The following is a 26,304-nucleotide window of genomic DNA, read 5'->3' as shown; positions in this document are numbered from 1 at the left end:
AGCATTACTACCTACAACTACCTACATTGACGCCGCTCCGTAATGCATCGGACACACGCGGTGACGTCAGCCTGACTTGAATGCGGGGCAACTCGCGACATGCTCGTGAAACTGGAATACATAATATTGGACTACTGGACTACAGCCCGGACGCACGACGGCGTTCCAGAGAGTTGCAAAGCAAAATTTAAAAAGGCATACATTGCTGTCTTTTAGTAATTTCCTATGGTCACTTTCATTTTTAATCACTGCCTCCTTTTACGCGCCAATATTATTACACCTAAGTCATTCCCCTGTTTCTAGTTAATATCACGTTCACGTTCTACGAAAATCTTACCTTACTAAACAAAAAAGTTTCAGTCTAGCTAGGCTACATGTAGACTGTAGAGCTAATGTACTAAAAATCTGTCAATCAGTCTGAGATCTAGACAATGTCCCAGACAGTCCATGGCAGTCAGAAGGCATAGACCAAAAATAATACAAGGTAACATGACGTACTTATAATATTATATCGCTTCGTATTGTTTACATTAAGACTAATTTTCTATTTCGTTTGAATATTCAGTTAGTGATAATTTATACACGTAATGCCCGGGACTCTCCATAAAATCATACCTATATTTCTAATGAACAGCACGGAGTTTCTACAAAAGTACTAAACATAAGTTCTTTGCTATGATTTCACACTTAAATCAAGTATTGTTTGCACAAAAATGTGTTTTGAATTCGAGTATAAATGTATTTTTCGCGACGTAAGCCGGCTTAGTAAAGAAAATTAATTAAAAAGATTCCCAATTAATATTGCTAGAGTTTATGAAAACATTTCGTATGGCGCTGCGTCCATCGTCCATCACTTTAATGAAGATATATCAATGACAAACCTTTTCTGAAAGTCAAACTCCTGAGCGATAAAGGTAATGTGAAGGTGAGCGTTGGACGCAATAAAGTTACGTACAACATTTTTTTAGTCATTAATCTACTCTAGAGTTACCGGGTTAAAATGTCTACGTCGCACGCTGCTGATAAGGTATCCCTTACAACACCTTCATTGTGGAAACAATAAATAGGTTAATGCCAGGAAAAGAAATCTGTTCCGAGAAATCTATTACGCACCACACTATCGGAAGGAATACTCTTATCGGAAGACAGGTAGATTAATATTGGATAATTTTCATGAGCACAATTTGCAGAAAGTTATGAATATACCTAATTGGCGAGCATTTCAAATAATAAGTTGCGATCGGTATTTTAAAAAAAATATTTTTAAATTTCAATACCATCGTCTCTCGCATGTCTCATGTATATTTATCAGTTTATGATAATATGTCTGAGCTCAAATGTACTACAACTCGGTAAGCAAGTAAGTAGGTCTTGGAAAGCGCCAGTTTTCCTGGAGGAAATTAATTAATTATTCTGTCCCTCACGAATAAGGTCAAAACACGAAAAGTGTCAAACATTTCATCAGAAGCGTAATATATTTTTCAAGAGCGCGACGCCACTGTGTTATGATGATAAAGTGTACTTATACTGAAAGAATTTTCAGACGTGGATGTGCAAAAAAGTGATAATATCCCTCCTATAATGAAAATAGTAAACGAAAGTTGTTTTGTAAAAAGATATCAGTCTGTTTTTGGGGGAAAATCTCAATACACGATCGAGAGTTAATGCCGAGACAAAAAAACATTTTATACGATGAGATGATAGGCCTCTACAGCTCTACAAAGAGTCTTATATCGAGTCTACGACCAAAAATTCGTATTATTTCCCCTGGCAGTGACAGTTAAATTTTTTCTCCAAACTACGCATTAACATTGGTTTACTTAATAACTAATCGATGACGCGGGGTGGGGGATGCAGCCTAACCCGGCCCCCTGGCCTTGCAGCCCATCAACAGGTGCAGGGGCGCATGTCCGAGCCCCTAGGACGCACTGCAGCCCCCGCCGGCGCTTCCCCGCCGCGGCACTCTCGCTCCGGCTTCCAGACAGGATCCACGCATCCCGACGTCTCGAAAAGATCGGTACGCGGGAAATTTTCTAAGTCCCTAAACTTTTAAAAACCTTCAAAAATTTTTTTTTCTCATACTCAGTGTGTTTGTGTGAAATTTTAATGGATTACAGTGATAAGTGAAGTGTTCTATTTCTCAGTGATCTGTGCTTTTCGGAACTTTGAAATTTTGATTTTCTTTTGTGATAAAAAGTTTAGTTTTGTGGTGTTCAAAAAGTGCAGTAGTGACTTTGCTTTTGAGTGAGAGTGTGAAGTTTTAAAGTGGTATTTTTCTCTTGTTTCAAGTTGTGAAAAGTTCTCCCATCTTCCGAGTGCTGGTGCCAGAGCGGTCCCGGTGTGGAAGCGCCACAAACAACGTTAGAGAAGGTACGTTTGAACACTTTATTAATAAATTATATTACTTATTAAGTTAATTTTGTTATAATTAAAGATTATTTAATAGCTACTAACTTTTAGAGGGAGTTAAAGTTTCACTTTAGTTTTCAAACGACTTCAAAAAAAAGGAGGAGGTTCTCAATTCGACCCGTATGTTTTTTTTTCTATGTTTGTTACGCGATAACTCCGCCAATTATGAACCGATTTGAACAAATCTTTTTTCGGCGTATAGGTAATACCTCAAGGGTGGTCCCATTTAAATTTAATAATAGAAAAAACAACCCCCAAGGGTGGAAAATTGGGGATGAACTTTTTTATACGCAATATCTAGGGAAGGGGAGTTGTTGGAGGAGGGGAGGGAAGTGGTTTGAGGAGGGGGGAGGGGGATGCGGGGGAGGGCAGTCCCCTGGTACGCCCATGCATCTAATGCTAAATGAGAATACTTATTTCTGGGAACTGTGTATGCTTTTCACCGCACAATTAAGTTTTTTTTATTTTGCAGGGTAATATGGATAAAGCCCTTGAAAACCTGCCAAAAGGCAGTCCGACGAGTTTAACACCACCGATGTATAATGTGGAGATAGAAGATGATTCAGAGGAAGCACGAGTTGCGCCTCCTGCTCAACCGGCGCCGTTGGAGCCGGATATCATTATTCATGACTTGTACGTATAACATTATGGGCTAGTTTTCAAATTAATAAGTATTATATCGTAAGTATATTGTACGGAGATCTGTTCACGCTTATCAACTAAATCGTTCCTTTTGTTTGTTACAGGAAAAAGCTTGAGGAAGAGCGACGTATAAGAGACGAGGAAATAGAGCGGGAGGTGCTAGAGGATCTGGGATTCATCTCCCCACGCCGAACTGTGGCTAATCGGTATCACTCCGCCGAGACACGACGTTTGTGGGCTCTGATCAACCCGGAAGATCTGGACACTGAGACGTACTCGGTATCGACGGTGCCTCCCAAAAAATGCGACGAGTGCAAGGAGCGTTGTAACAAGATGTGCCCGTGGTGGCTAGTTTGTGCCAAGAAAGAAACGGGTGAAGCGTCCCCATCTTACACAAAGGCGGGAGCTTCCCATTTTTACTTTGAGTCTGCACCACGGCGGCCCTTGGAGCCGAGGTCGGCGTTGTGCGTGCCTGAGTCGAGCAGGTGGCTAAAGCCAGAGCCGAAGGCCCCTGTAGCCCAGCCCCCCACCCCCCCGCCGTCCCCTGCGACGCCCCGCACCAGCCCTGCTGAGTCCCCCGCCGTCGCTCGTCGCTTGTCTTACGTCCAGGAGACCCTACTTTAAGCTGTTCGTCTAAACGTGTCATGTACCTGTTGTTATTATTTATCTGATGATCTTTGCTGTTACTTTTTTCGTTAACTACTACCTGAAAGTTTTAATTCTGCTTTAATGATTGTAAATCAAGATTTTAATAGATAAACAAAAATATTCATTATAAATGTAAAAAGAACTTTATATTCACATACAAACATAAATTTATATTTTATAAACATACATATTTTCATATATAAAACAGAAATCAAATAACTATTTACATATATTTTACTACAGACAAACTAAACGTTAACTTCGAGATTTAATCTCACTATTAAAGATTAAAAATATTTTTTTATATCATACCCACACTCATATTTACTAAGCTAGGTATGGATTTGTTACTGTTTGTAAATCAGTTAATAAATATAATGTAATAGTATAAGGCCGTTAATTTAAAGAGCTTTCGTTTTTGTTATATGGAAACTAAAAAGTTACCTGCTTATTTTAGAGTTGTTGGAGTTTTGGAGTAAAATTTACGTTAGCGGCCGGCTTGTGCAATACTTAAGCGAGTGGGAGGGACGCGTGGGCGGGGTCGCGGGCACGCCTCTGACCAAGTACGAGCCAAGAAACGACACCGAGTGCACCGCTCTATGTAAATAAAAGTTTCCATCAAGATAATATGTATATCCGTCACTCACACTCGCAAAAGTATTATTTTTTCACGTTCGTACAATGTAATGTATTTCTTTTTCATATAAAATGTTGGTATTTTATTTTATTTTATAAGTTACTTAAAAACGCATTATTTAATTTATACTTATTTTTCTTGTAAATCTTTAAAGACCAATTGTAAAAAGGTAGTACAGTACAACCACGGTCCAACTTACCCTTTTAACTTTGGTATAAATTTAAATTATGTACCCCTTAAATTAAAAAATACAGGGTACTAAAACATAAATATAAAAGCCCTTTAAATGATTTGCTTTTTTGCCGCAAACCCCATAAAAAGTACATTTTCAAATTGCGAGCCACATCTGATAGACTCTACCCATGGCCAAATTAAGCGGCGAAAGTCATATTTAGTTGGGTTATTTTTAGTAAAATTACATTGCTTAATTTACATAACTATATTATTATCTTCGACCAAATTAGACTGCAAGCGAAGCGTTAGTGTTCAGTACCTATTGAATTTTGGGAAAAGTGCCATAAACGCAATAAATATCAGCATTTGAATCATCAGCTCGTCTGTCTGTCGATAGGTACTTAGCTCAAAAGCTCGGCGATTTTCCAAGTTTCCGCGGTCAGCTGTTGCTAAGCGAGCTTTCGCTGCACGCGGCGAACGTGCGGAGACAAGCGATCAGTGCAAAAGACATCAACGCTGCGTTTCGCTCCATGTAAATCTTTAGAAAAACGTCAGTAAAATTTTGATTTTTACGGAAACAACGGAATATTTATACTCGGAGTATAAAATTTATACATCAAACGTATTTTTATGGTCGGAAACAACTGTTAAGGCGTTTTGGATCCCAAAAAGTTACACAAGTTTTGTTAATTTTGCAATGTAAAAAATACTAATTATTTAAATATGTATGTAGTTACTTAACTCTGTGTAATTTAACAAAAAAACCCTGACTTGATTTTTGCAAGGAGTTGATATCGTAGACATAACGCACCTTGCCGTCACAATACATAAAACCTGGCTACACGCCAGACAGTAAAATAACTAACAAAAACAGCCCACATGTGTATTACCCAGAACTTATCCTTATGACCCTTATGATAACGCTTACTTTGACAAAAAGGTTCACCGGGAAATTTGGACACGTAAGATTGTCTTAATATCAGTATCAGTTCAGCAAATGGGCTAAAATATGTAAAGCCAAAGCTTAGTATGGGCAGATAATTTAGCCACTACCTTCCTCTAGTGAAAAACTACATCTTAAATGAACCGACTAAAACAACTAGACAGCATCGGGACCGTTTGTAAGCCATGTGGAAGGTTTGTGATTCTAAATACTGACTGGGAGATGCGAATTTAGGAGGTACTTACCTACAAATGCTTCAATTGATCCAGAAGCTTCATAACCTAGCTAAGACCAGTGAGTTATTATAGCCCCAGTGATTAAACCTGCACTAGTAAACGCCATGGGGTATGCTCATATGGAAATACACACGGTACGGCTTTGGGCAATCATTTTCGTTTTATTTTGTTATCATATTTAGTTTATCATCAACTTCATCATCTCTGTTTCCTAATTTTATGACTTTCTTGTTTCCAGCTCAATGTTTTCTTCCTTGATGTTTGAAAGTTATCGATGTTGTTTAGAATATAAAGGACTTATAAAGCCAATATATTTTAGACGTTTTGTAAAGAAAAAAGCAGAAAAATAGTGACTCTGAATTACTTTCTCATTATTGAAACTGAGAACGTGGATTAATTCAGTCACATGTTGTTTTTTTCTTGTTGCATTATTGCTAACCTACATTGGCACGGAGCATATCTGATAATGTACAGTTCGCGCTAATAGACTGACGGCGCGGACTGTAGTATAAGATCATGTAGATGTCATCGTAGACGCACCTTGAAATTTCAATGGTTGTTTGACTCTTCTCTTATTTACAAAAACAAACATTGAAAGTTCTCGCTGCATACCCCGACGGATGGTTGGTGCGACACTAGTCGTATACCGTGGTTCCCACTAGGGGACTATTCCAAAAATCCGTCAAGGGGAAACCATCTAGGTGTAATTAATCTCTGCATCAGCCGCAGCAGATTGGTTGGTGCGACGGTAGTCGTGGAACATGGTTACTGCTAAGAGCAGAGCTATCCAAAAAATCTGCTACGGAAAATCCACTAGACATAATTTCTTTAAAATTTATCTCAATGTTATATATGTTTATAAATGTAATTTTAAATCTCTTGGTGTAATAAAAAAATAAAAAACCCAACATAGTGTTTATTTATTTATTGTTTAAAATAATACAAGTCACAAAGTTGAAGCTCCTTAAGGTCCGAACATTCTTTGGCGACTACATCGACTTACAGGAAGGTTATAAAAATCCAATCTAAATTCAAAACAGTCACATAGTCCGATTAACTATAGTCCGATTTTTAATTCGACGGAATTCTGACAGCTGTCATTTTTTGACAATTCAGATGTAATAAGCCTTTTTTGCTTTGAATTATTAATAAATAATATGAAATGAAATTTCATCAAGTACAACTTACAAGAATGAACTATTGTTTGTTGTGTCAATTCAATGTACACTAATTATTAGATAGATAGATAGATAAATGGTTTATTTGCAAAACACATTGACACACAAGAAGCAAAACGTAAGATTAATAAACACAGGAGTAGCAGGAAAGATATAGTACATTACAAAGAGAAAGAAAGAAAATCCTGCGCGCTAAGGTATAAGTGTGCCGCAGCGATGCAAAAAAGCAGAGAGCTCAGTGTAGACACTGCTCTGAAATGAGCAGAAAACTGATTTTCAGCTCTTGCTTGAAAAAAAAGAAGGAAAAGAAAGAAGGAAGACGCACGTGTATGGTAGAGAATAAGGTGGTGAAAATGTTGTAATATTANTAAAAATCAGAGTTTAAGTTTTGAGCATCGACGTTGAGGCGTGTCCCATCTCTTGGACTGCATTCCTACTACTTAAAAGTCGCATGGGAAAATTGCTAAGACTAGATTCAGCAAACATGAACCTTCTGAACAATCAACAAGCGATGTTAAATTATATAGGATCAAATCGAGTTATTAATATTTTAACTTCAAGGTTTTTGTCACATCTACGACTGATCAAAGTAGTAGAAATACCGAATAAGCGTAAGGTACCCTCAGCCCCCGTGTGAGTAACGCTGTGCCAAGACCTATAGCAAACCTCACACATTATGACTTGCACGATTAACGGTTACAAATAAGACAATGTTTGTTCAGAAAACTGAGTTTATTTCACTACTTATATACTTATCCAGTAAGATGACTACATTTTGAAATAACCATACAAATTAAACTTTATAAAGAACTAAATGATACATCGATTTAATATGAAATCAGCTAACGATACACATTATACCTTAACCTAATCTATCGATACAGCATCGTCAAAACAACATTGATATAGCTAATACAGAATCATTAAACGTAAAATTAAATAACAAAAATATGTACAATTTAGCAATAAATAATTACAAAATATAATAAAAGAATAGTAAATAATGAAATCTAATATGGTGACAATAAATTCAATTTGCCATAAATGTTCATATAATTGAAATTTTGTGGAATGAAATATTGACAAAATCATGATTGAATAAGCATGAATATTATAACATAATTATGTATTACATATAATTAATTACACTGCAGCAACCATCGATTGTATCTCTGGATCACACGCAATGTTGAATGGATCTTGAGGACGTAATGACAAATTCAAATAAATAAGAAAGTGTATTTTAATGGCTTAAATGGTACCAATGCACATTATAGATATTGTCCAACTACAACAAACCGTCCCATCAGTGACATTGACAGGGGGGCGCCACCGTCAATACCGGATCGCTGGCTCTGATTTTTGCCATGTTGGAAACTATAAGTTGAACGATGGTGGCGCCTCCCTGTCAATGAGTTTGGTGGGACAGTTCAGTGTAGGTTATCTACACCGTAGTTTTTCAATGCCAACACCGGAACATAAAATTTTGTTATCAAAAATGTAACAGTAACAACATAACATAATTTTAATACGTGCGTCATTAAATTATGAAAATGTGGAATTCTCAAATTTGTCAATACATTAGGATATGCATTTTGCATTAAAGCAGGACTAATTGATTAAGGAAAGTTGACATGGTGACAAAAGATAATATAACAATTAATAAATATTTAGATCAATAAAGAGCAAACTATAACCAAAATGTAAGGAGCGTTATTATTATAATAAATACTTGATGCAAACAGTATTTATATCATGTTGTGTAGGTACATTTTGAATCAATATTTCGTGCATTAAGCATGGCATACATACGGTCAAAAACTCAAAATTGTCGGTACTAACGCATTTTACAAACATCGTTAAATTAACACAGATTCCTCATCAAATACCGTAACGAAACGTATAAGAGCTTAACATGAAAGAACACTGTAATATATTAGTTACACTTAGTTATATTTAATTAATCAAAACTGGTATACATGGCTAAATAGTCCACAATGTCTATCACTGGATGTCTACGCCCAGTTTTGTGCGCGTCTAATCTATATTTTGGCACTAGTCAAGATCAAATCTATAGCATAAGATGAGCAATCGGTACCAGGTAAAATTAGACCAGTCTTACTCAACCTGCGGCTTCCACGATTTTGTACGCCGTTTTAGTAACGCCTCAGTTATATCTGTTCTAAAAAGGTCGAGTAACTCTGTATTAGACGCTCACAAAAATACCTTTTTAAATTGAAGTGTGGTACGTTTCGGTCGTTACGTCATGTCTCTGTTGTAGAAATGTCAATGATACACGATGTATTAAATGCAAGTTAAACTATATTGTTTATCATTACCATTGACTTTATTCCGCGTGTTTAACTAATTATGTACCACACTTCAGCCGGACCACACTCCCTTATAACTCCTAACTTGTTTATACCGTGTCACAGCAAAGTAGAACAAACAGTCACATTTGAATGTAAATACTAATAGTAAACACTACGGAGTCTAACACCAAGTGTCCCCAGAGACTTACCGGAGAAATGTTAATTGTAATGCCAGAACACCGAATATATTTGTGCTCCCTACTCAACACTGAGATATTCATATCGGAAAAATGTGATATTATTGTAAAATTCTTTAAAAACCATTAACTCTACATATTGATCAAAATCCTAAAATGTAAACGTCGGACACCGAACTGTCTAACATATTAAGCGGTAAAATTATCAGCGAACGGTTTGAATTTTTTATTGTCAACGATAAAAATTAATTTGACAAAACTAACATTTGATCAACACATTAAATGCAAATGATTTTATTAGATAACTAACACTATGTTTAATATTACTTCTTGTAATACATTTACATATGCACTAGAATTAGAAATTACTTGATTCATAAAATCACAACAATATAATTGTGTATAATAAAAACATTACAAGCTGCTGGTCCTCATGTGACTCGGACGCAGCTTGGCGCGAGCGCTACCGTCCATTCGATCATCGACTAATATCGAAATGTCAAAAAATCTATCAATTCAGATTTGAATTCCCTCAAAACTTACCAACATTCAGCTCTATTCTTCCCGTCACACACCCTAATATACTGGCATGAACAAAAGAGACGTATAGAGGCCATAAATCGGTAATTTTTTGTAGAAGATCTTAGCTTTCGATAGCTAAACAATGTTTAGCAATGTAAAATATATGTCATATATTTCGATAGGCCTATATATCAGGGTTTCGAAGGCTAGTAAATAACAATGCTTTTTGAATGTGAGATTCTCATAACAAATTATGTTAACATCTGTCAATTTAGGTCAGTAGTTAAGTTTTCTATTGGTGTTTTGAGATATATCGATTTTGTAGTTGTCGCCTAAAGAAACCATGAAGTCAAGCGATTAGGACAGTAGCGCCGCACGACTCACTCGCAGCAATCTCCGCCCGTGGTCATGTCTCCTACAACTCGCATACAATCAGAGCAATCGGAACATCACTAAGGTAACAAATCAACGCCTACTTCAGACTTCAATCAGTCTTCGCCTGGGCAATGCCGATGTTAGCATTAAAAACAAGGCTAAATTATAATCAGCGTACAGTCTTAAATCGTTCATTCGATTCATCGAAGAATATTTTCTTTTAGTAGCTTTTGTTAATGGAAAAATTCGAAGTACAAAGTGCAGATACAAAATCATCAAAAGTCTAAAAGACAGTCGAAATATAATACATGGATCCTACGATAGAAAATACCACCGTTGGGAAAATGGTGGGTTCTGAGGAGAGCAGTGGCCGGGCGGTCGCGGGCACGGCTAACGCCAGGCGACCCTTCATACGGCATACGAAGTTAATATTTCTATTAGTTTTCAACCGAGAAAATGTCAATAAGGTTCAATATAGTGGCCATTATTCACACTGCCGTGCAAAGGTTACACAGAAAGCGCTTGCCTAAATATTAGAGGACGCGGTTCGAAATTTTGGTGCTATATTAATTACTAGGACATTCTGGTTGAGGGCCAGAGTCATAATATATTATGTAAATATCGTAAACATGAAAACTTTACCGTATTCGAAAACAGCTCGACCAAAATCTTTAAGACATTGTCGATTTCTGCTGAGATACAATCGACGACCATACAAATAACGAATCGCCCTTTAATTACACATACCTATTGATCTTTGATTTGCACTCTTCAAAAATACTCTGGCCATAAGATTTTTTTCAAGCTGCATAAAAATTTGATTAAATTGATCGGGATGAAGTTCATTCACTATCTCTTTCATATACTTACTGCCATAAAAGACCAGATTTAATAAAGTATTCAATCTACATGAGTAATCTAAATTACGTATACACAATAATTGTTATGTCAGTCATAGACGAAAATGTCCATGAATGGTTTATGTACTTTTGATTTGTCAGCTACAAGATAGTATAATGCTACAGACACACATCAAGGATCAATGAAGACTATTCCAAATTCAAGAGATAGCAAACCACTTCAAACCACACGACAAACCAATCTAAACCACCAAAACCCAAACTGGTTAGCGTTTTCTCCGTGCCCTGCCGGCCACGGACCGCCTGCCTTACATGTTATAAGCTATGTAGATGGCGTCGATTTGGTCCGAGAGGAATCCGTCTCGCAGATGCATGCGTTGTTTTTCCCCGCGAGAGTTGATCGGCACCACTCCCGGGTCGACCACCACCACCACTCCCACGATGAGATGGTGTTCTTCGAGGACCGTGTTGGTGACAAGTGGGACCAGGTTGAGGGCCTCGCTGTCGTTGCCGTCCAGCTCCACCACGACTACTAGCAGATTGGTCCAGGTGAACACAGCGCTGTGGAATGATTGGTGTTGGTGAGTAAAAGACAAATAAGATGTATAGTATAGCCTGACCAGGAACATAAAAACCCTGGCATAGAGGCGCGTCAATTGCATTTGATAGTGCAACACTGAGTACAGTCGTACCTGTGTTAAATTAATAGGCTAACTTTATGTATCAGGATTCAGAATTACGGGCTAATTTGATATTTTCATAAATTAACGAAAAAATATTATTATTGGTAACCTGGTTTAAATAAATTAAATGAAACCATCAATCGAGCTAGTAGGATTTATTTTATTATTCTTCAATAATAAAATTCAGAACTTGAATATTCAACTGCAATGTCTGCTAAGAACGCTTCAAACTCGGTACCTCTTTCCCAATTCCATAAAATTCAACACTTAAAAAGTGACAAAAAACTTTAAAATAGGTAGTTGAAACAAACCACAGCTAATTTTCATAGTTGACCGTATAGTACACTATACGATAAACATGTCAGTCAATTTGACAACCTTTGTCGGAAACATTATTCAATGAAAATATTGTCCGAACCCTTAGTATTTCTCTTCGACAAATACTTTAACACATTGTGAACCACTTTTCTTTCACGACTATAAAAAGATTTTAGCAATTTATTCACAAAATCAATTGCGCACATTTAAAATAAAGTTTGTTTACACTATGACAGCAATAAACTGACATGCAAGGTGACATTATAATGAAGTTTTCAGTTACTGTTGCCATTAAAAGAAATTAGTAACATTAGTTTTCCGCAACATGGCGAGGGTTTTTATGTTCCTGGTCAGGCTATAGTCTCAATCAAGTCTTTTGATTTGCGGTCGTAATAACAAAACGAAGGTAAAACTTCCATTTAATTTAAAGCGTGTAACAAACATTTTTGTTTGTCAACTTTCAGTATATCTAGGCGCAGACCACAGATTTTAGTTGGCCGATAGTTGTGCCCGATTTTAAATTGTATGAAGAATCGGCTAAATCAAATCGATGTAATGTGCACACTTCCATACATGCCCATACTGATCAACTGCCCGAATAAACTATCGGCCGCCTAGGCTTAGACCGATTGGTCAAGAACAAGACAGACTGAAATTGAATCCAACAACATTAAACTAAAAACAAACAAACTAACAAAAAATAACAAACTACAATTAACAAAAAGAAAATTAATGTTATAATCACCTTTACCAATTATAATATCTGGTTAACAAATGGATCTAAAGAAAGTTATAGAACTCTTGAATAAACACTTTTATAACGATCTTTTGTATAATATGCAATTGCCACTGACATTTGATATTATGTTTTTATTTATTGTTATTTAGTTTGTCAATCGATGCTGAGCTTTGATTTTAGCAACGGTTGGTAGCCATTTTGTTAGATGAATAATAAATCTATACGAGTTTATGACCACCAATATTTTTAATTTATAAATGTTAACCAAAATATCTGTTGAATTTTAAATTGTTAGTTACAAGATAATAGGATATTAATAAATTAAGAAATAAATGTCTCACCATTCAGCGATCTTCTTGTGGCACCTCATCACGGAGTTCTCGATGTCGATGGGATGGTATCTCATGCCGCGGAGCATGATGGTCTCGTCGAGAGCCCCCACCACGAACACCGCGTCGTGCGTGTCATGAGTGTCAGCCGCCCCCACGCTCCCGCAACCAGACACCAAAGACTCAGTATCACTGTCCCGCAAGAGAGACTCATCCCCACCACTGCTCACAGCGATCTCCGTCCTCCTCAGGAAACCCAAGTAGCCAGTACGAGCGTAAACCTCCCCGGTGTTACCCGTCACCAACTGAGCGCTAAAGTGGTCCGCGTAGTCGCTCTCGTCGCCGTATATCGTGAAGTACCCACTCGCGTTGTGAGGCGACTGCACCCAGATTTCACCCAAATGGGAGTCACCGCACTGCCCCTTAGTTTCTGGGTTCGCGGTTATCACTTTTACGCCGGGAAGCAGTTTCCCAGATTCCATCAGGCAGAGCGAGTGCGGGCTGCCGCGTTCTACCAGCGATACGCGGTCGTTCCGTAAAGCCCTGAGATCGACGTAAACCGTAGACGGCTCCGGACTAGACGCACCTTGGAGGCAGATAGCGATGTTCACGCGACATCCGAACGACGTCGATACCGCTCGCGGACTCAGTCCCAGCGCTGAGAACAGTTTCGAGAACGAATTCGTGAGGTTGATACGCGGCCGCTCCTCAGCAACTACAACGCAGGTCCTCACGCAAGCCAAATTGATTCCCTTCGACTTGAGCTGATTGACCGAGCTTCCGAGGCCTTTTGTGCAGAGCTCCATGACTCCGTACGAGCAGAACGTGTCGCGGACTTTGTACTGCGAGACCGCGCTCAACCAGAGGCCCGGGTTGATTTCTACCTCGGAGGGTGGGATCAGGATGGAGTGGTGTCCTGAGTAGATGCTGCTCAGGCACCAGAGAGCGAATCCGAGGCCGCAGTATGGGTCCAGACAGAGCGCAATATGCCTGGATGGATACAGTTCGCAGGCGATCTTCATTGAGCGGCAGAGGGATGTGACGGCCGCGTGAGACATCTTGATTCCGGCGAGCATGCCGGTTGTGGAGACGCTGAAGTCCAAATACGCTAGCATTTCAGCCGTCGGCGCTCTGTACAGGATGGGAAGTTTCTTTTTGGGCATGTCGTCTGTGTCCAGCGTGATCGGCCACGCCTTGCTGTCGAGAACGTTGCTCGCTTCTTTAGATCGGAGGAGCTTTATCACAGATTGGTTGGAGAGGACTAGAGTGGCTTTGCTGACGTCGACGATCATGCGGACTGTGGGGAGAGTGGTGTGGAGGTTCTGCGGGTGCGGCGGTCGGATGGTGACCGGGACCGCGCCGACGTAGAGGCATCCGTAGAAGGCGCAAATGAGATCGAGTCCCGGGGGGAAGATCAACGCGACGTGGTCTCCCGTATTCACGCGTCCCTTCTCTAGCAGGAGGTTGCCGATGCGCTCGGCTTTCTTGTGTAGCTCAGCGCAGGTCAGAACTTTGGCCACGGCGCCTTTGGAGTTGAGAAGCGTGAATATCACGTGGTCGGATGTACTCTGAGCGCGCCACCGAAGGATTTGGGATATGAACTGGTACTGGAAAAAGAAATATAACATATTGATGATTCCCCATTTATTATAACTTCAAAAATTGAAAAATACAATGGTATGTGTGTTACAGAACCTCTTGCATGACAAAGTTAAAATATTTTAATTGAGTCATACACTCAAACTAGAACGCTAGAACTGTTATCAAAATATTCAAGATAATTTGAAATATACAATGCAATAAATTACACATTAGACTTTGTAAAACCGATAGTTTGGTCGGATTTCAATTTGTATGCGGAATCGGCCGAAATCAAATCGGTGTAATATGCGTACTCCCATTACATGTTCATACTGATTAACAGCTGTGTTAACAGCGCTACCACCAAACGATCGCCCAACAATAAGTCTATAGTCTGGTCTGCGGGGTGACTAAACATAATTAAGTTACAATAAAATAGCACGTAGTAAGTAAGTAAGCTGACGTATTCCGGTACGCGGCCTCCACTCCAGAACCTTGCTTGCCCCATCAGCCGTCAGTTCTGCGTACACTATGTGCTTTGCCCATTGCCACTTCAACTTGCTAATCCGTTAGGCTATGTCAGCGACTCTCTCGTAAAGAAACACCGAGCATAGCCCTTTCCATAGCACGCTGCGCAACTTTGAGCTTCTGTATAAAGCCTATAGTGAGAGTGACCGAGAAAGACCGACGACATCGTAAAAGTAGCAGAAAGGCGCTGGACTTAGGTCGCTACCAACCGGGCAACATGGAAAGCATTGGGGGAGGCCTATGTTCAACAGTGGACGTCCTATGGCTGAGATGATGATGACGTTTCACAGTTAGTTAGCTAAGCAAATGTGGTTTTGTTACCTTCCTAGCAGCGTCGGAGTCATCGGTGTATCCCATATCGCGGCCCTGCGCCGAGGCCAGTCGGTTCCCTTGCACCAGGTTGCCGACTATCACTGAGGCTGGGCCCACATCTACAAGCGATAATAATCATCAAATTAGTCAACAACATCAATCTTATTACACAATAATGACCGCGACGGCGCAGCACGTGTCCTGCGTGCCGCTCGCAGGAGGTTGAATGCGTAATAATCGCCTTCCTTGGTTTGGGGCTGCGCACTAAGCGAGCCGAATGCCGAGCAGGGAACGCGGACGAATGCTTGAGGCAAAACGCCAATAGTGATGTCCCGCGTTCCCGACTCATATGGCTACCGAGGGCAACGTCAGGTTTTTAGTGGGTAGGCCCTGCCCTTCTGGCAGGGAGAACCCCACATAACCCACTAACTGCCCCCGCGGCTGGTAGGTATACAAATTAATGTATTATCCTGACGCAAAAAAAAATATATTACACGATAATGAATTATTGAAACTGGTGAAGATTGGAATATCTTTGGTTACAACGTACAAAGAAAAGAGACAAGCAGATAAATATGACTAAAGAACATTGCTGGACCGTCTATAAATTGTAACGCGACATAAATCGTTATTTTAACTGCAAGTAACATTGTAATGTTTTAAATGCGAAAGAAATCATATTTGTAATTTTGCAGTTTAGTGAACTGATTGGGCCTGGGAACCTAGATTGAAAGGATTTTTAGAGAGAATCTGTGGCATGATAATTCAATGTTAACTACCTAACTGACAGCTTTACCCCATCAAACCCAAAGCGGTCGCATAGCAATTAAATAAATAAATAAATCATCTTTATTCACAAATATCATTTCCTGTGATGTAATAAACCACAGCTTCTGCACTAGGCTCGCAGGCCTGTGTCGCAGTAGTTGTGTTGAGTGAGCATTACAGATTACATTTTTACATTTAATATACAGCTCCGATTCCTTTATCTTTGAATTGAATCTTCAATCTTTGATTTGAATTGATTTATCTATTGTGTCGATTCGTGTGAATTGAAGGGTTAACCCATAAAGTTAACATCGCGGAATAGAGCTACAAAGAAAGAACACTGTGTGATAAAAAGAGATGCGTGATGCCGTCGCCGCACATCCAAGAGAACGGTTTTTGCAACTATTTGATAGTACGTTGGCAGTTATTGGCACGCTGAAAATTTGAACTCGGAGATATTTTCAGATTTTACGTGAATGAAACTCTACTATTCAGTGATTGATTTATTGCACAAAATAGTGAAATAATCGTGACAACTGACGCACAAATGACGTTCAATGTCATCCAAAATCAGTTTTGTTTGACAGCTCGTGTGTGTTATTCTATTATAGTTCCAAAATACTGAACTGTCCTATCAATGACATTGACAGCGGGGCGCCACCGTCAATACCGGATCGCTGGTTCCGATTTTTGCCATGTTGGAAACCATATAGTTGAAAGATGGTAGCGCCCCCCTGTCATTGAGTTTGGCGGGACAGTTCAGCGTGGGTCATCTATATGAAGGAATGTGTTACGGCTCCTGCGCGCATACGTCACTCGCCATACTAAATTATGTAACATTGCTCTAGTAAAATCCTAGGAGTTTAGCTAGTTACTGTTAATATTTGAATGTCATTTCACTTGCCTTCCGATCGTCGCGATACGCACATCATTTTGTACTATTAATTTTCTATTATACTAAAAACCTCAAAATTACGAGTTTTATTTGGCTCCAAGTGTCAAGCGAAGACGTGTGTTAACTTTATGGGTTAACCATCACTCACCTGAATGGATCTCCCTTGGTTTGGGCAGGTTAGTGACGCATGTATGCGGGCACATAAGGACGTTTGCCGGGTGTAGAGTGCCTTCCAGGAAACGGCGCTTGCACTCGCTGAGATGAATCCCGCCTAGAGGCGTCTTGGGCAAGTAGTTGGGCTGCACCAGCGCCAGGCAATATATTCCCACTTGGTGGATGGAGTCAACAGCTTGGAGCACCCGGGACATCCATTGGAACGACTGTGGTGGGAAATGTGTGTGAGTGAATGAAGAGCAATGGGAGAGTTCTACTACTACATAGATATTTACGTTTCGTTGTCATTTAAATAGTCGTATGTCAGAGTTTTATTATGATTATTATAGGTCGCGCAACAAAAGAGAGGTCATCTATACAAGCAAAGATTTGTACCTTGCAAATTTAAACTGACATTGCTTTCCCTCTTGTTTGCGAACATTTAACAAGAGTTTAATCAAGAATGTGTGATGTTTTGTGTTCTGTATTCAAATAATATTATTATTAATATTGTTCGCCTCAACATTCGTTGAGCGACCTATAACTACTTCAATCTTTTTATTATATGCACACATTTATAAGAACATTTTTACTGTAAAACATTTAAAAAAGAAGTATCTTCTGAAAATGGGACTGTTTTAGCATAAAACTATTTAAAATGGCAACGGCTCGATTGATCTGGGACAAAATGCCTCTTGCATTTTAATTAATTGTTTAAAAACACTATTCGAGCAGTAATAACACATGACAACATTTAACTATTAACTAATCCATTACCACACAGCCTGTGGAGATGTCAGTCTTCCCGACAAACTGTGTAACTGCCGATTTTCCCGAAGGTCGAGCCACTGGTAGGTGGATTCATGAACATACCCAACTATTAATATTATTTTCAAGGTCATGTAAATTAAATGCTAATTTGTAAACTTTACTTTGTACATAGAGTTTACGATTCGAATATAGAACATGTGAAATTAATCTGAAGGATGGAAGGGATGACACAACACCAATAGATGCATCAAGCTGTGCATCATATCCACTAGGTAACAATAGGGAATGGGAAACCACTAGTCAATCGGGACAATTTGTAAGATTGGCAAAACATTATTCGAGTTACGAGTTTAATCGAATGATTTAAAAATTTATAGGGAGCGAAGCAATGCGGATAAGGAAAAGAGCTTCGAGCAATATTTAGTAGATTTTCCAGGATTATTTCGATTTCAAATTAAAACCGAGTTACCTATTTTAAGGACTATCTCAGTTTAGATCGTAATCTATGTTTTATATGCTCATTTCAGGTAACTTTAACGCGTCGCAAACTATACTTGGCGTCGATCACATTTCTGTTGGTTCTGAGAAGAAATGGTGGAAAAAACTAGTGCGACTAACGGAACAGTGTCCGCTCCCCTATTGACTTATTGACTGTCAAGTAGGTATTTGCCACCACTCCCCAATAATTCTAAAGCACAACTTTTTTTAAAACTTTTAATTTTATATTAGGTGTCAATTAAGGTTTTTGGATGAATTGTAATTTAAAAAAAGTATAGTTTAATTGAGTTGACATAATAGTGATGTCACTGGCTAGTATTGACATTCAAAATCTATAGGAGAGTCTCGTTTTGACAGTTTTAAAAAGTATATCAATTGATTGGTGGTGCAAATACCCTATTGTTGCCGAGTGGACACATCGCTTAACGCAGCTCGACACGCAGAATCTTTCATTAATCATTACCGTTCGCGTTCCAAATACCTCTTCCTCGCCACAGTCGGGTCTCTGTTCCGCCACGATGCAAATGCGTTCGTCCCGCAACACGCGCACAGAGAATACGGCTATGCGCCCCCTGTATATGAACTTCATGGGTTCCACGGCTAGCACGGTGGCGATTATGTCGTCCATATTGTGTTTGCGGCCGGTGACTGTCATCAGGCCGTCGCGGGAGCCGCACACGAATACCAGGCCTGAAAGGGGGTTTTGGTAATAATAAACAATGATCTTACTAACTATACCTAAGTACTTTCCCCGGGAAAAACTTGACCAGGCGCGGATCTAGCCCTCAAAAAAGGTTGTGGGCACAGCCACCAAAAATTAGCAAAATGAGAGTTGGATCACTACATGCCCGGACATACATACATGACTATCGATCTTATTAATAGATCATAATTAAAACAAGTAAATTAGGGTTGCTGGCATGCCCACAGTGCCCACAACGGTGGATCCGCGCCTGAACTTGACCTTCATTGGTTGGGTTTTTGTGGCGGTCAAGCTGTAGATCCTGGCTACACAGGAGTTGCAGTGGAAGAACGAGAGGTGGGAATAGTCCCGTAACTATACCTAAGTATGATATTAAGCATAAAGTGATTTTGAAACGAGGAACCATGACAGGGGATATAATTCATATTAAATCGATGATTATTATTAAGCTATAACATCTTTCATACGTTTCAACGTAACATTTTTAAAAAGAACTGTTCCATTCCGTGGATTGTAATTTGTGCTGCATTGTTCATATTATTGTTTTAGTGCAGAGAAAAAAGAAACAAAAAGGCCTCAGTTCGTTTCAGCCGAAAGACGTCCATTGCTGGACAAGGGCCTCCCCCAAGGATTTCTACAAAGGCCGATCTTGCGCTGGTCGCATCCAGGCACCTCCCGCGACCTTCACCAGATCGTCGGTCCACCTAGTGGGAGGCCTGCCCACGCTACGTCTACCGGCTCGTGGTCGCCACTCAATAACTTTCCTGCCCCAGCGGCCATCAGCTCTACGAGCTATATGCCCCGCCCACTGCCACTTGATTATAGCGATTTTGCGGGCTATGTCAGTCACTCTGGTTCTTCTACGGATCTCATTTCTGATTCAATCACGCAGGGAAACTCCGAGCATAGCCTCTGGAAGGTCTCAGTAGCACTATGCAATAAAAAAAAATACTCACCACCCGGCCCAAGGAATCCCAACAATCCGCTCCTCACATAGTGCTCCTCGCCTATCGGGTCGCCGTCAGCATCGAGCGGCCTTACTCTAAATACGGTGTTGGTGAGGCCTGGCAGGCCCCAGTAGCCAGACCCGGTGGCTCCGGAGAGCACGCATATCTCGCCAACCTCGTCGGTCTTGCAGAGGAATGCGGGACCCTCCATCTTCACGACCACTATTACGCCTGTTGGTAAAAACAAGTTATGATGTTACTCATCATATTGTTTGGTTAGCTACTTAATACAAAGCTCCACACTTCAAAATTAATAAAATCCTAATGCTTTATTAGTTTTTTTTTTGTAACTTAATACACTTGTGCTTGCATTTTGAAACCAAACATGACAGGATTTAAGGTTATAAATTATCAAAACATCAGTACTCACACGAAGGCATGACCTGCCCGCAGTCCTGCAGCGTCAATGACGTCAGCGAATTCTCAGCGTCCACCCTGACGACGCCGTACGAAAGCCCCGACATGGACAGCACGCCACGCCCCGCGGAAGACCCGCCACGCCCCGCGCGGCGTACGCACACTGTCAGAGATTCACTGCTGCATGCGCATGGGCAGATTGCATCGCCGCGCACACCTGGAAAAAAATGTTCAGTGTAGTGAATGTTTCATTGATATTTTACAGTTCTTTACATTTATTGTTACTATATTAAAAAGCTAGCCTTTAAGGGGCTCTTTACAAGTCTCCTTATGTATCGGGACATACCACCACGAGTCAAATGTTTGGATTTGATTGTGGTTTTGTGGAAGATACTAAACACCCTGATGACGATGAATATGATAAACACCAGTCAAGGAAAAGACGTGTTAAAAGTTATTGGGATTTTTACAGTTAAATTTCTGTGCACATCTGGGACTGATCTGATCACATTTTTCCTTTAATTTCCAAACTAAACTTATACCTTTGCTCTGGAATGCTGAGAGGAACTGGTCGTACGATAATAGAGACCGGGGGTCAGCTCCATCAGCCACGTCCTCAGCGAACCCAGTAAGATCAAGTACATTTTGCGTTTTGTCCTCCAACCTGATACTGAGCTCATACCTTTGCTCTGGAACACTGATAGGAACTGGTCACAAGATGACAGCGACCAGGGGTTGGCTCCATCAGCCACCAGCAGCATTCTCAGCGAGCCCAGCGCGATCTCCTTGTGGTCACGAGTGGCCAGAAGCCCCCAGTGGAGGTCACGTGACTTCACGATGGCCACCGACGCCCTGTGGATAACAAATGATGTTATAACTAATACACTATTTATATCGTTTGTTTTAAGGTTCAAATTATCTTCCTACTTTTTCTGTGATAATGGAGAAGTTTCCAATTTTTTTCTTTAATAAAACTTGGAAATTTAAGTGAATTAGGCCACAGGTATGACTATTCACATCTCTCGTTTACATAGCTAACTTTTGTGTAGATAGTAGATCCTGGATCTACAGCTGAACTGGTAATAAAAACCAAATGAAGGCCACGTTTGTCCTGGGGAATGTTAACCGGAAAGGTACTGTTCAACTGTTANCTTGTGATACGACCGAGAATCGTTTTTTTTTAAATAAATAAATGGTATACGATTTTTAAAACCCTGGAGTTTGCAAAAAAATAGATTTTAATATGACTGGAACAGTGGAAATATTCCATTCCCGGTACTTTTAGTGCAGCCCTCGTACCTGCACACGCAAACATCACTTCTTTTATAACTGCCAGGTAATAATGTGTACAAAACAGTAAGGAATATCAGAAAACAATCGGTGACTGCTTCACCAACCGGAATCTGGGAACTTTTAGCTGGAAAAGTAATCAACCGGGAAAATCAATCAAATAAAATACCAAAACATTCAATACGATATCATACTGCTTGACTGCGGCCAAATACTAAAGGAATTCAAGTATGAAAGTTACTATTTGTATAATGCGTGCGTGCAATGTTAACTTTATAAATATTTAATGTGACTCTTTTCATTGGATTTAAAATATTTTATTATATCCAATGAAAAGAGTTTCACTTGCCACTGAGTCAAACAATTTAATTTCCACATCAATCAAAAGAAATCAGTTGTATGTACATTTAATATTATGCTAATTCATCATCAAGAGCGATAATTGTCTTCATATTTTAGTTTTGGCATTATAATAACTGCAAAGTCTAGTTTTAGTTTGCACATATCTTTGCCGAATCATAACGGACCAGGTAAGTAGTATTACAATTAACAGTAGGTACCAGAAAACTACTTCATAAATAACAGGGAGCGACTCCAGCGATCAAATCGCTTGCATGTCGTTGAAGTTTTGTTACGTCAATTACTTGGTGATCAATGTACTTGGTGATCAATGATCATGATATAGATGACCCACGCTGAACTGTCCCACCAAACTCAATGACAGGGGGGCGCTACCATCGTTCAACTATATGGTTTCCAACATGACAAAAATCAGAACCAGCGATCCGGTATTGATGACGGTGGCGACTGGCGCCCCACTGTCAATGTCATGCATAGGACAGTTCAGTATTTTGGAACTATATGCGCTAGACAGCACCACGTGTCAAAGCCCGGTCTCGTGCTTGAAGTGCATTCCATTCCCGGTATTTGGTGATCATCGTGTGAATTCCATTACCTGTACTTAGTGATCATGTGCATCCAGGCCAGGGCTGACATTCATCAGCGCGTAGGTGATGAAGATGATATGCATCCTAAAGTAGTTCGTAACACGAAAGCCACGATAGCCGAACGATGAAGGGGTCGGACTGGCCGACTCGTGATTCGGGGAACGGCGGTGAGCCCACTCGCGTGACATAAGCATATTTAGTTTAGTACAAGGGGCTGACAGGACTATCAGTAATTTGTGCAATACAAATACTAATAATCTTTAAAAAAATCGCAGAGGTGGGAATAGTCCTGTACCTGTATTTGGTGATCATGTGCATCTAGGAGGCCGGGCTGACTTTTATCAGCGCGTAGGGGATGAAGATGACGTGCATCCTAGTGGTTGGGTTTTATTGGAGGTCAAGCTGAAGCCACGAAAGCCACGATAGCCGAACGATGAAGGGGTCGGACTGGCCGACTCGTGATCCGGGGAACGCGGGTACGAATCCCGCCGCCGCTCGATTATTGTGGTGAGCCCACTCGCGTGACACAAGCATATTTAGCTAGTACGAGGGGCTAACGGGACTATCAGTAATTTGTGCAATACAAATACTAATAATCTATCTATACATAAATAAAAATGAATTTATGTTCGTTAGTCTGATTAAAACTCGAGAACGGCTGGGCCGATTAAGTTGATTTTGGTTTTAAAATGTTTGTCGTCTAAACGGTGAGCAAATACGCGCGCGATATTGTTTTTCTGTGACAGACAAAATTCTACGCGGGCGAAGCCGCGGGCGTAAAGCTAGTCTTTAAAAAAGAATCGCAGAGGTGGGAATAGTCCTGTACCTGTATTTGGTGATCATGTGCATCCAGGAGGCCGGGCTGACTTTCATCAGCGCGTAGGGGATGAAGATGACGTGCATCCCATTGAGGACGCTGGACAGCACCGCGTGCCACAGCCCGGTCTCGCGCTTGAAGTCCAGCACGCAGACCATGTGCTCGCCCTCTGTGTAGTTGCAAGCCACGGAAAGCATGCGGCAGTGCGCCAGCATCGATGCCCTGTAAGGACAAATAATTAAAGTTAATAGGGATATTTCCTGGGTAAAAAAGCAAGAGTTTGAATTAGTCTGTCGGTTGATAAATTATCAAAAAATACTCGAAAAGTATTTTTCACTTTGTCAAACTAATGAAAATTAAAAGAAAATATAATTTATGCTTAATCATGTATTTCCTCCGCCATTTTCCGCAGTTTGGCACTTCACGTCACACATTAAGTATTATACTGAAGTCAGCCCTATGGAATCGGCGCAGTACTCTGATCACTGACGTGTGTCAAGTACTCTTGAGACAAGCTAAATTACACCATATTGTTGACGACAATGAGCATATTTTTTTTTAAATACCTTCGCGAAGAAAACCTTCTGTACGTAGCTTATTATTATTCTGTGGTATTACGTGAAGACCGAAGTGATGATTTTTTGATATTTTATTTAATTTAGTTAACACAACATTACCACAGAACAACAATACATACGTTTATCGTGGCAAGAGTTCGTTCAAAAGCGTGGGTGTTCCCGAATAACATGAGATGTATAAGTTAGAAGATTACGTTATCATGTATGTGGTAACAAATTATATCTGTTTTTCGAGTTTAAAAGCATGTATTTGTATATCTTTATTCACTGATAATAACGAACTTATGTAGTAAATTACCTTCCATTTTACGTAGAGAAATTATATTTTTGCTGCGACCACTTTGATAGTTTTTCTCTAAGCCACTGTGACACATTGTGACATATGGCTGAAGTTAAGAAAATATAAAGAATCCAGTTTAAGAGCAAGAAGCGCCACCTAGCGATCATATCCAGGACAAGTGCATCGCAACGCTGAAAAGCACAGGCTTGCAAGGTATGGTATTAAAGAATAATGTTTCTCGTGTTTAACAGTGGTGGCAGTTAATTAAATAAAGCATATTTATCTAGACTACGAAAACTCTGTAGTATTTCTTGCCACTTTACAAAAGTATCTCTAGTTCAGTCAATGAATGCTTTAACGACGGTGTAGAGAGAAATCCCTGGAACACAATTTCTGACCTCGGGACTTTATTTAGACTAGTTAGGAGGTGAACATAGCAAAAGTCCCCGCCCTTAGCCCTTGAGCCGGCGGGGAGAGGGGGGTTCAAAGGTACCACTTTTCGGTTTTTCGCTTAATTCTCGGAAACTATGCGTCCTAGTGACATGGCTACTATGAACCAAAAAAAAGCTTATTCAATTTGCTACAGGTGAGATAGTCAAGTTTTTCCATATCTTGTATAGTTATCGCGGTATCTGCTCTAGAAGGTCTGTAATATTGGAAATTTTAATTTTGTCTTATATGTTACCATCAGGAGAAAATCGACTAAATCAACATTGAGCAAACATTATAGACATGCGGGAGCATGTTAAGTCTAGTTCCAGGGAGGGGACTGCATCGTGCGTATATTTAGACGAACCAATTGGAGCCACTTTTGACTCCTCATCACTCAAAAAGTGCTGTGCATTAACACTTAAAATTTGGCTCATGTGTTGAGACTTGCAAGATAAACATCAGCTTCAAAATTCATAAATATACCTCAAACGGTTCTTTGGGTATTGACGTCTAATGCTTTATTGACTGGACTACTCTTGATATTTGGAAATATTGCATAAAGTATAGTAGTTTCATAATACCATTAGTTGTTCATTTTGGAAACATTACAGGGAAACAAAAAAAGAAGACACCAATTTAAAATATTAGCATTGTAGTTAATATAAAAATATTTCAAAGAAAAGAAAATTTTCATTGCATAAAATATTTGCATGTTGATTATAATTTTCGTGAATGAATTACTGAAACATACGTCAGTCAATCATATGTCATAGTTATTGCGCGTTTAAATTGAAATATTAATAAAATAATCATGCAATACCAACTTCATTTGCTAACTAATTTTAGACTTGTTCATAATAAGACACGGTAAGCAAAACAGTTAGTGATATAGAAATTATAAATATTAGCGTAAAATTACTTTCAGGCTGAAGTTTCACAAGTTCCCAATACAAAACCTTTTGTAAGTATTTCTACTACGAGAACAACATTAGTGACAACATGGGTACCGGCCAAGTTTTTATATTACTTCTTTCTTGCACGATTAGTTCGTTTGTATCAGAGCTTTAAAATAATCTAGGTTCCAAATCGGAACTAGGTAAGAATACAGTTCTGATGATATATTGCGCCACCTAGTGCATTTTGCCGGTACGATCATGCAACGGGCGCATCTGTTCACAATCGGTG

The 26,304-nt window shown here is 39.7% G+C and overlaps 2 protein-coding genes across 3 annotated transcripts in view; one reads left to right on the top strand and one right to left on the bottom strand.

Moving 5' to 3' along the window:
• The first annotated feature begins 1,855 nt into the window (after positions 1 to 1,855).
• LOC114362051 (uncharacterized) lies at positions 1,856 to 3,675 on the top strand. The gene is made up of 4 exons (XM_028317305.1): positions 1,856 to 2,017; positions 2,290 to 2,370; positions 2,882 to 3,042; positions 3,156 to 3,675. Exons 3-4 carry the CDS (start codon positions 2,888 to 2,890, stop codon positions 3,673 to 3,675), a joined length of 675 nt encoding a protein of 224 aa, XP_028173106.1. The 5' UTR covers positions 1,856 to 2,017; positions 2,290 to 2,370; positions 2,882 to 2,887.
• Positions 3,676 to 7,448: 3,773 nt separating this feature from the next.
• The window catches only part of DIP2 (disco-interacting protein 2), a 34,203-nt gene continuing 15,347 nt past the window's right edge, over positions 7,449 to 26,304 (bottom strand). Inside the window, exons 5-14 of one of the 2 annotated variants that reach the window (XR_003656649.1) lie at positions 23,839 to 24,051; positions 21,458 to 21,627; positions 20,789 to 20,992; positions 20,368 to 20,589; positions 19,190 to 19,398; positions 17,435 to 17,666; positions 15,633 to 15,742; positions 13,215 to 14,809; positions 11,156 to 11,694; positions 7,449 to 10,896 (exon numbers count right to left, since the gene is read on the bottom strand). Coding sequence is in view for 1 of the 2 variants with exons in the window: in XM_028317296.1 (XP_028173097.1) it covers positions 11,442 to 11,694; positions 13,215 to 14,809; positions 15,633 to 15,742; positions 17,435 to 17,666; positions 19,190 to 19,398; positions 20,368 to 20,589; positions 20,789 to 20,992; positions 21,458 to 21,627; positions 23,839 to 24,051 (3,208 nt within the window). In the remaining variant the exon portion in view is untranslated. Of the gene's footprint in view, positions 11,695 to 13,214; positions 14,810 to 15,632; positions 15,743 to 17,434; positions 17,667 to 19,189; positions 19,399 to 20,367; positions 20,590 to 20,788; positions 20,993 to 21,457; positions 21,628 to 23,838; positions 24,052 to 26,304 lie in introns of both variants that reach the window. The other variant, XM_028317296.1, reaches the window with a different exon arrangement.

This window comes from Ostrinia furnacalis, unplaced genomic scaffold (assembly GCF_004193835.3).
Source record: "Ostrinia furnacalis isolate ACB-3 unplaced genomic scaffold, ASM419383v2 OfSCF6133, whole genome shotgun sequence".
NCBI lineage: Eukaryota > Metazoa > Arthropoda > Insecta > Lepidoptera > Crambidae > Ostrinia > Ostrinia furnacalis.
The sequence above is the reverse complement of the archived record's forward strand: the minus strand, read 5'-3'. Positions and strand labels throughout refer to the sequence as shown.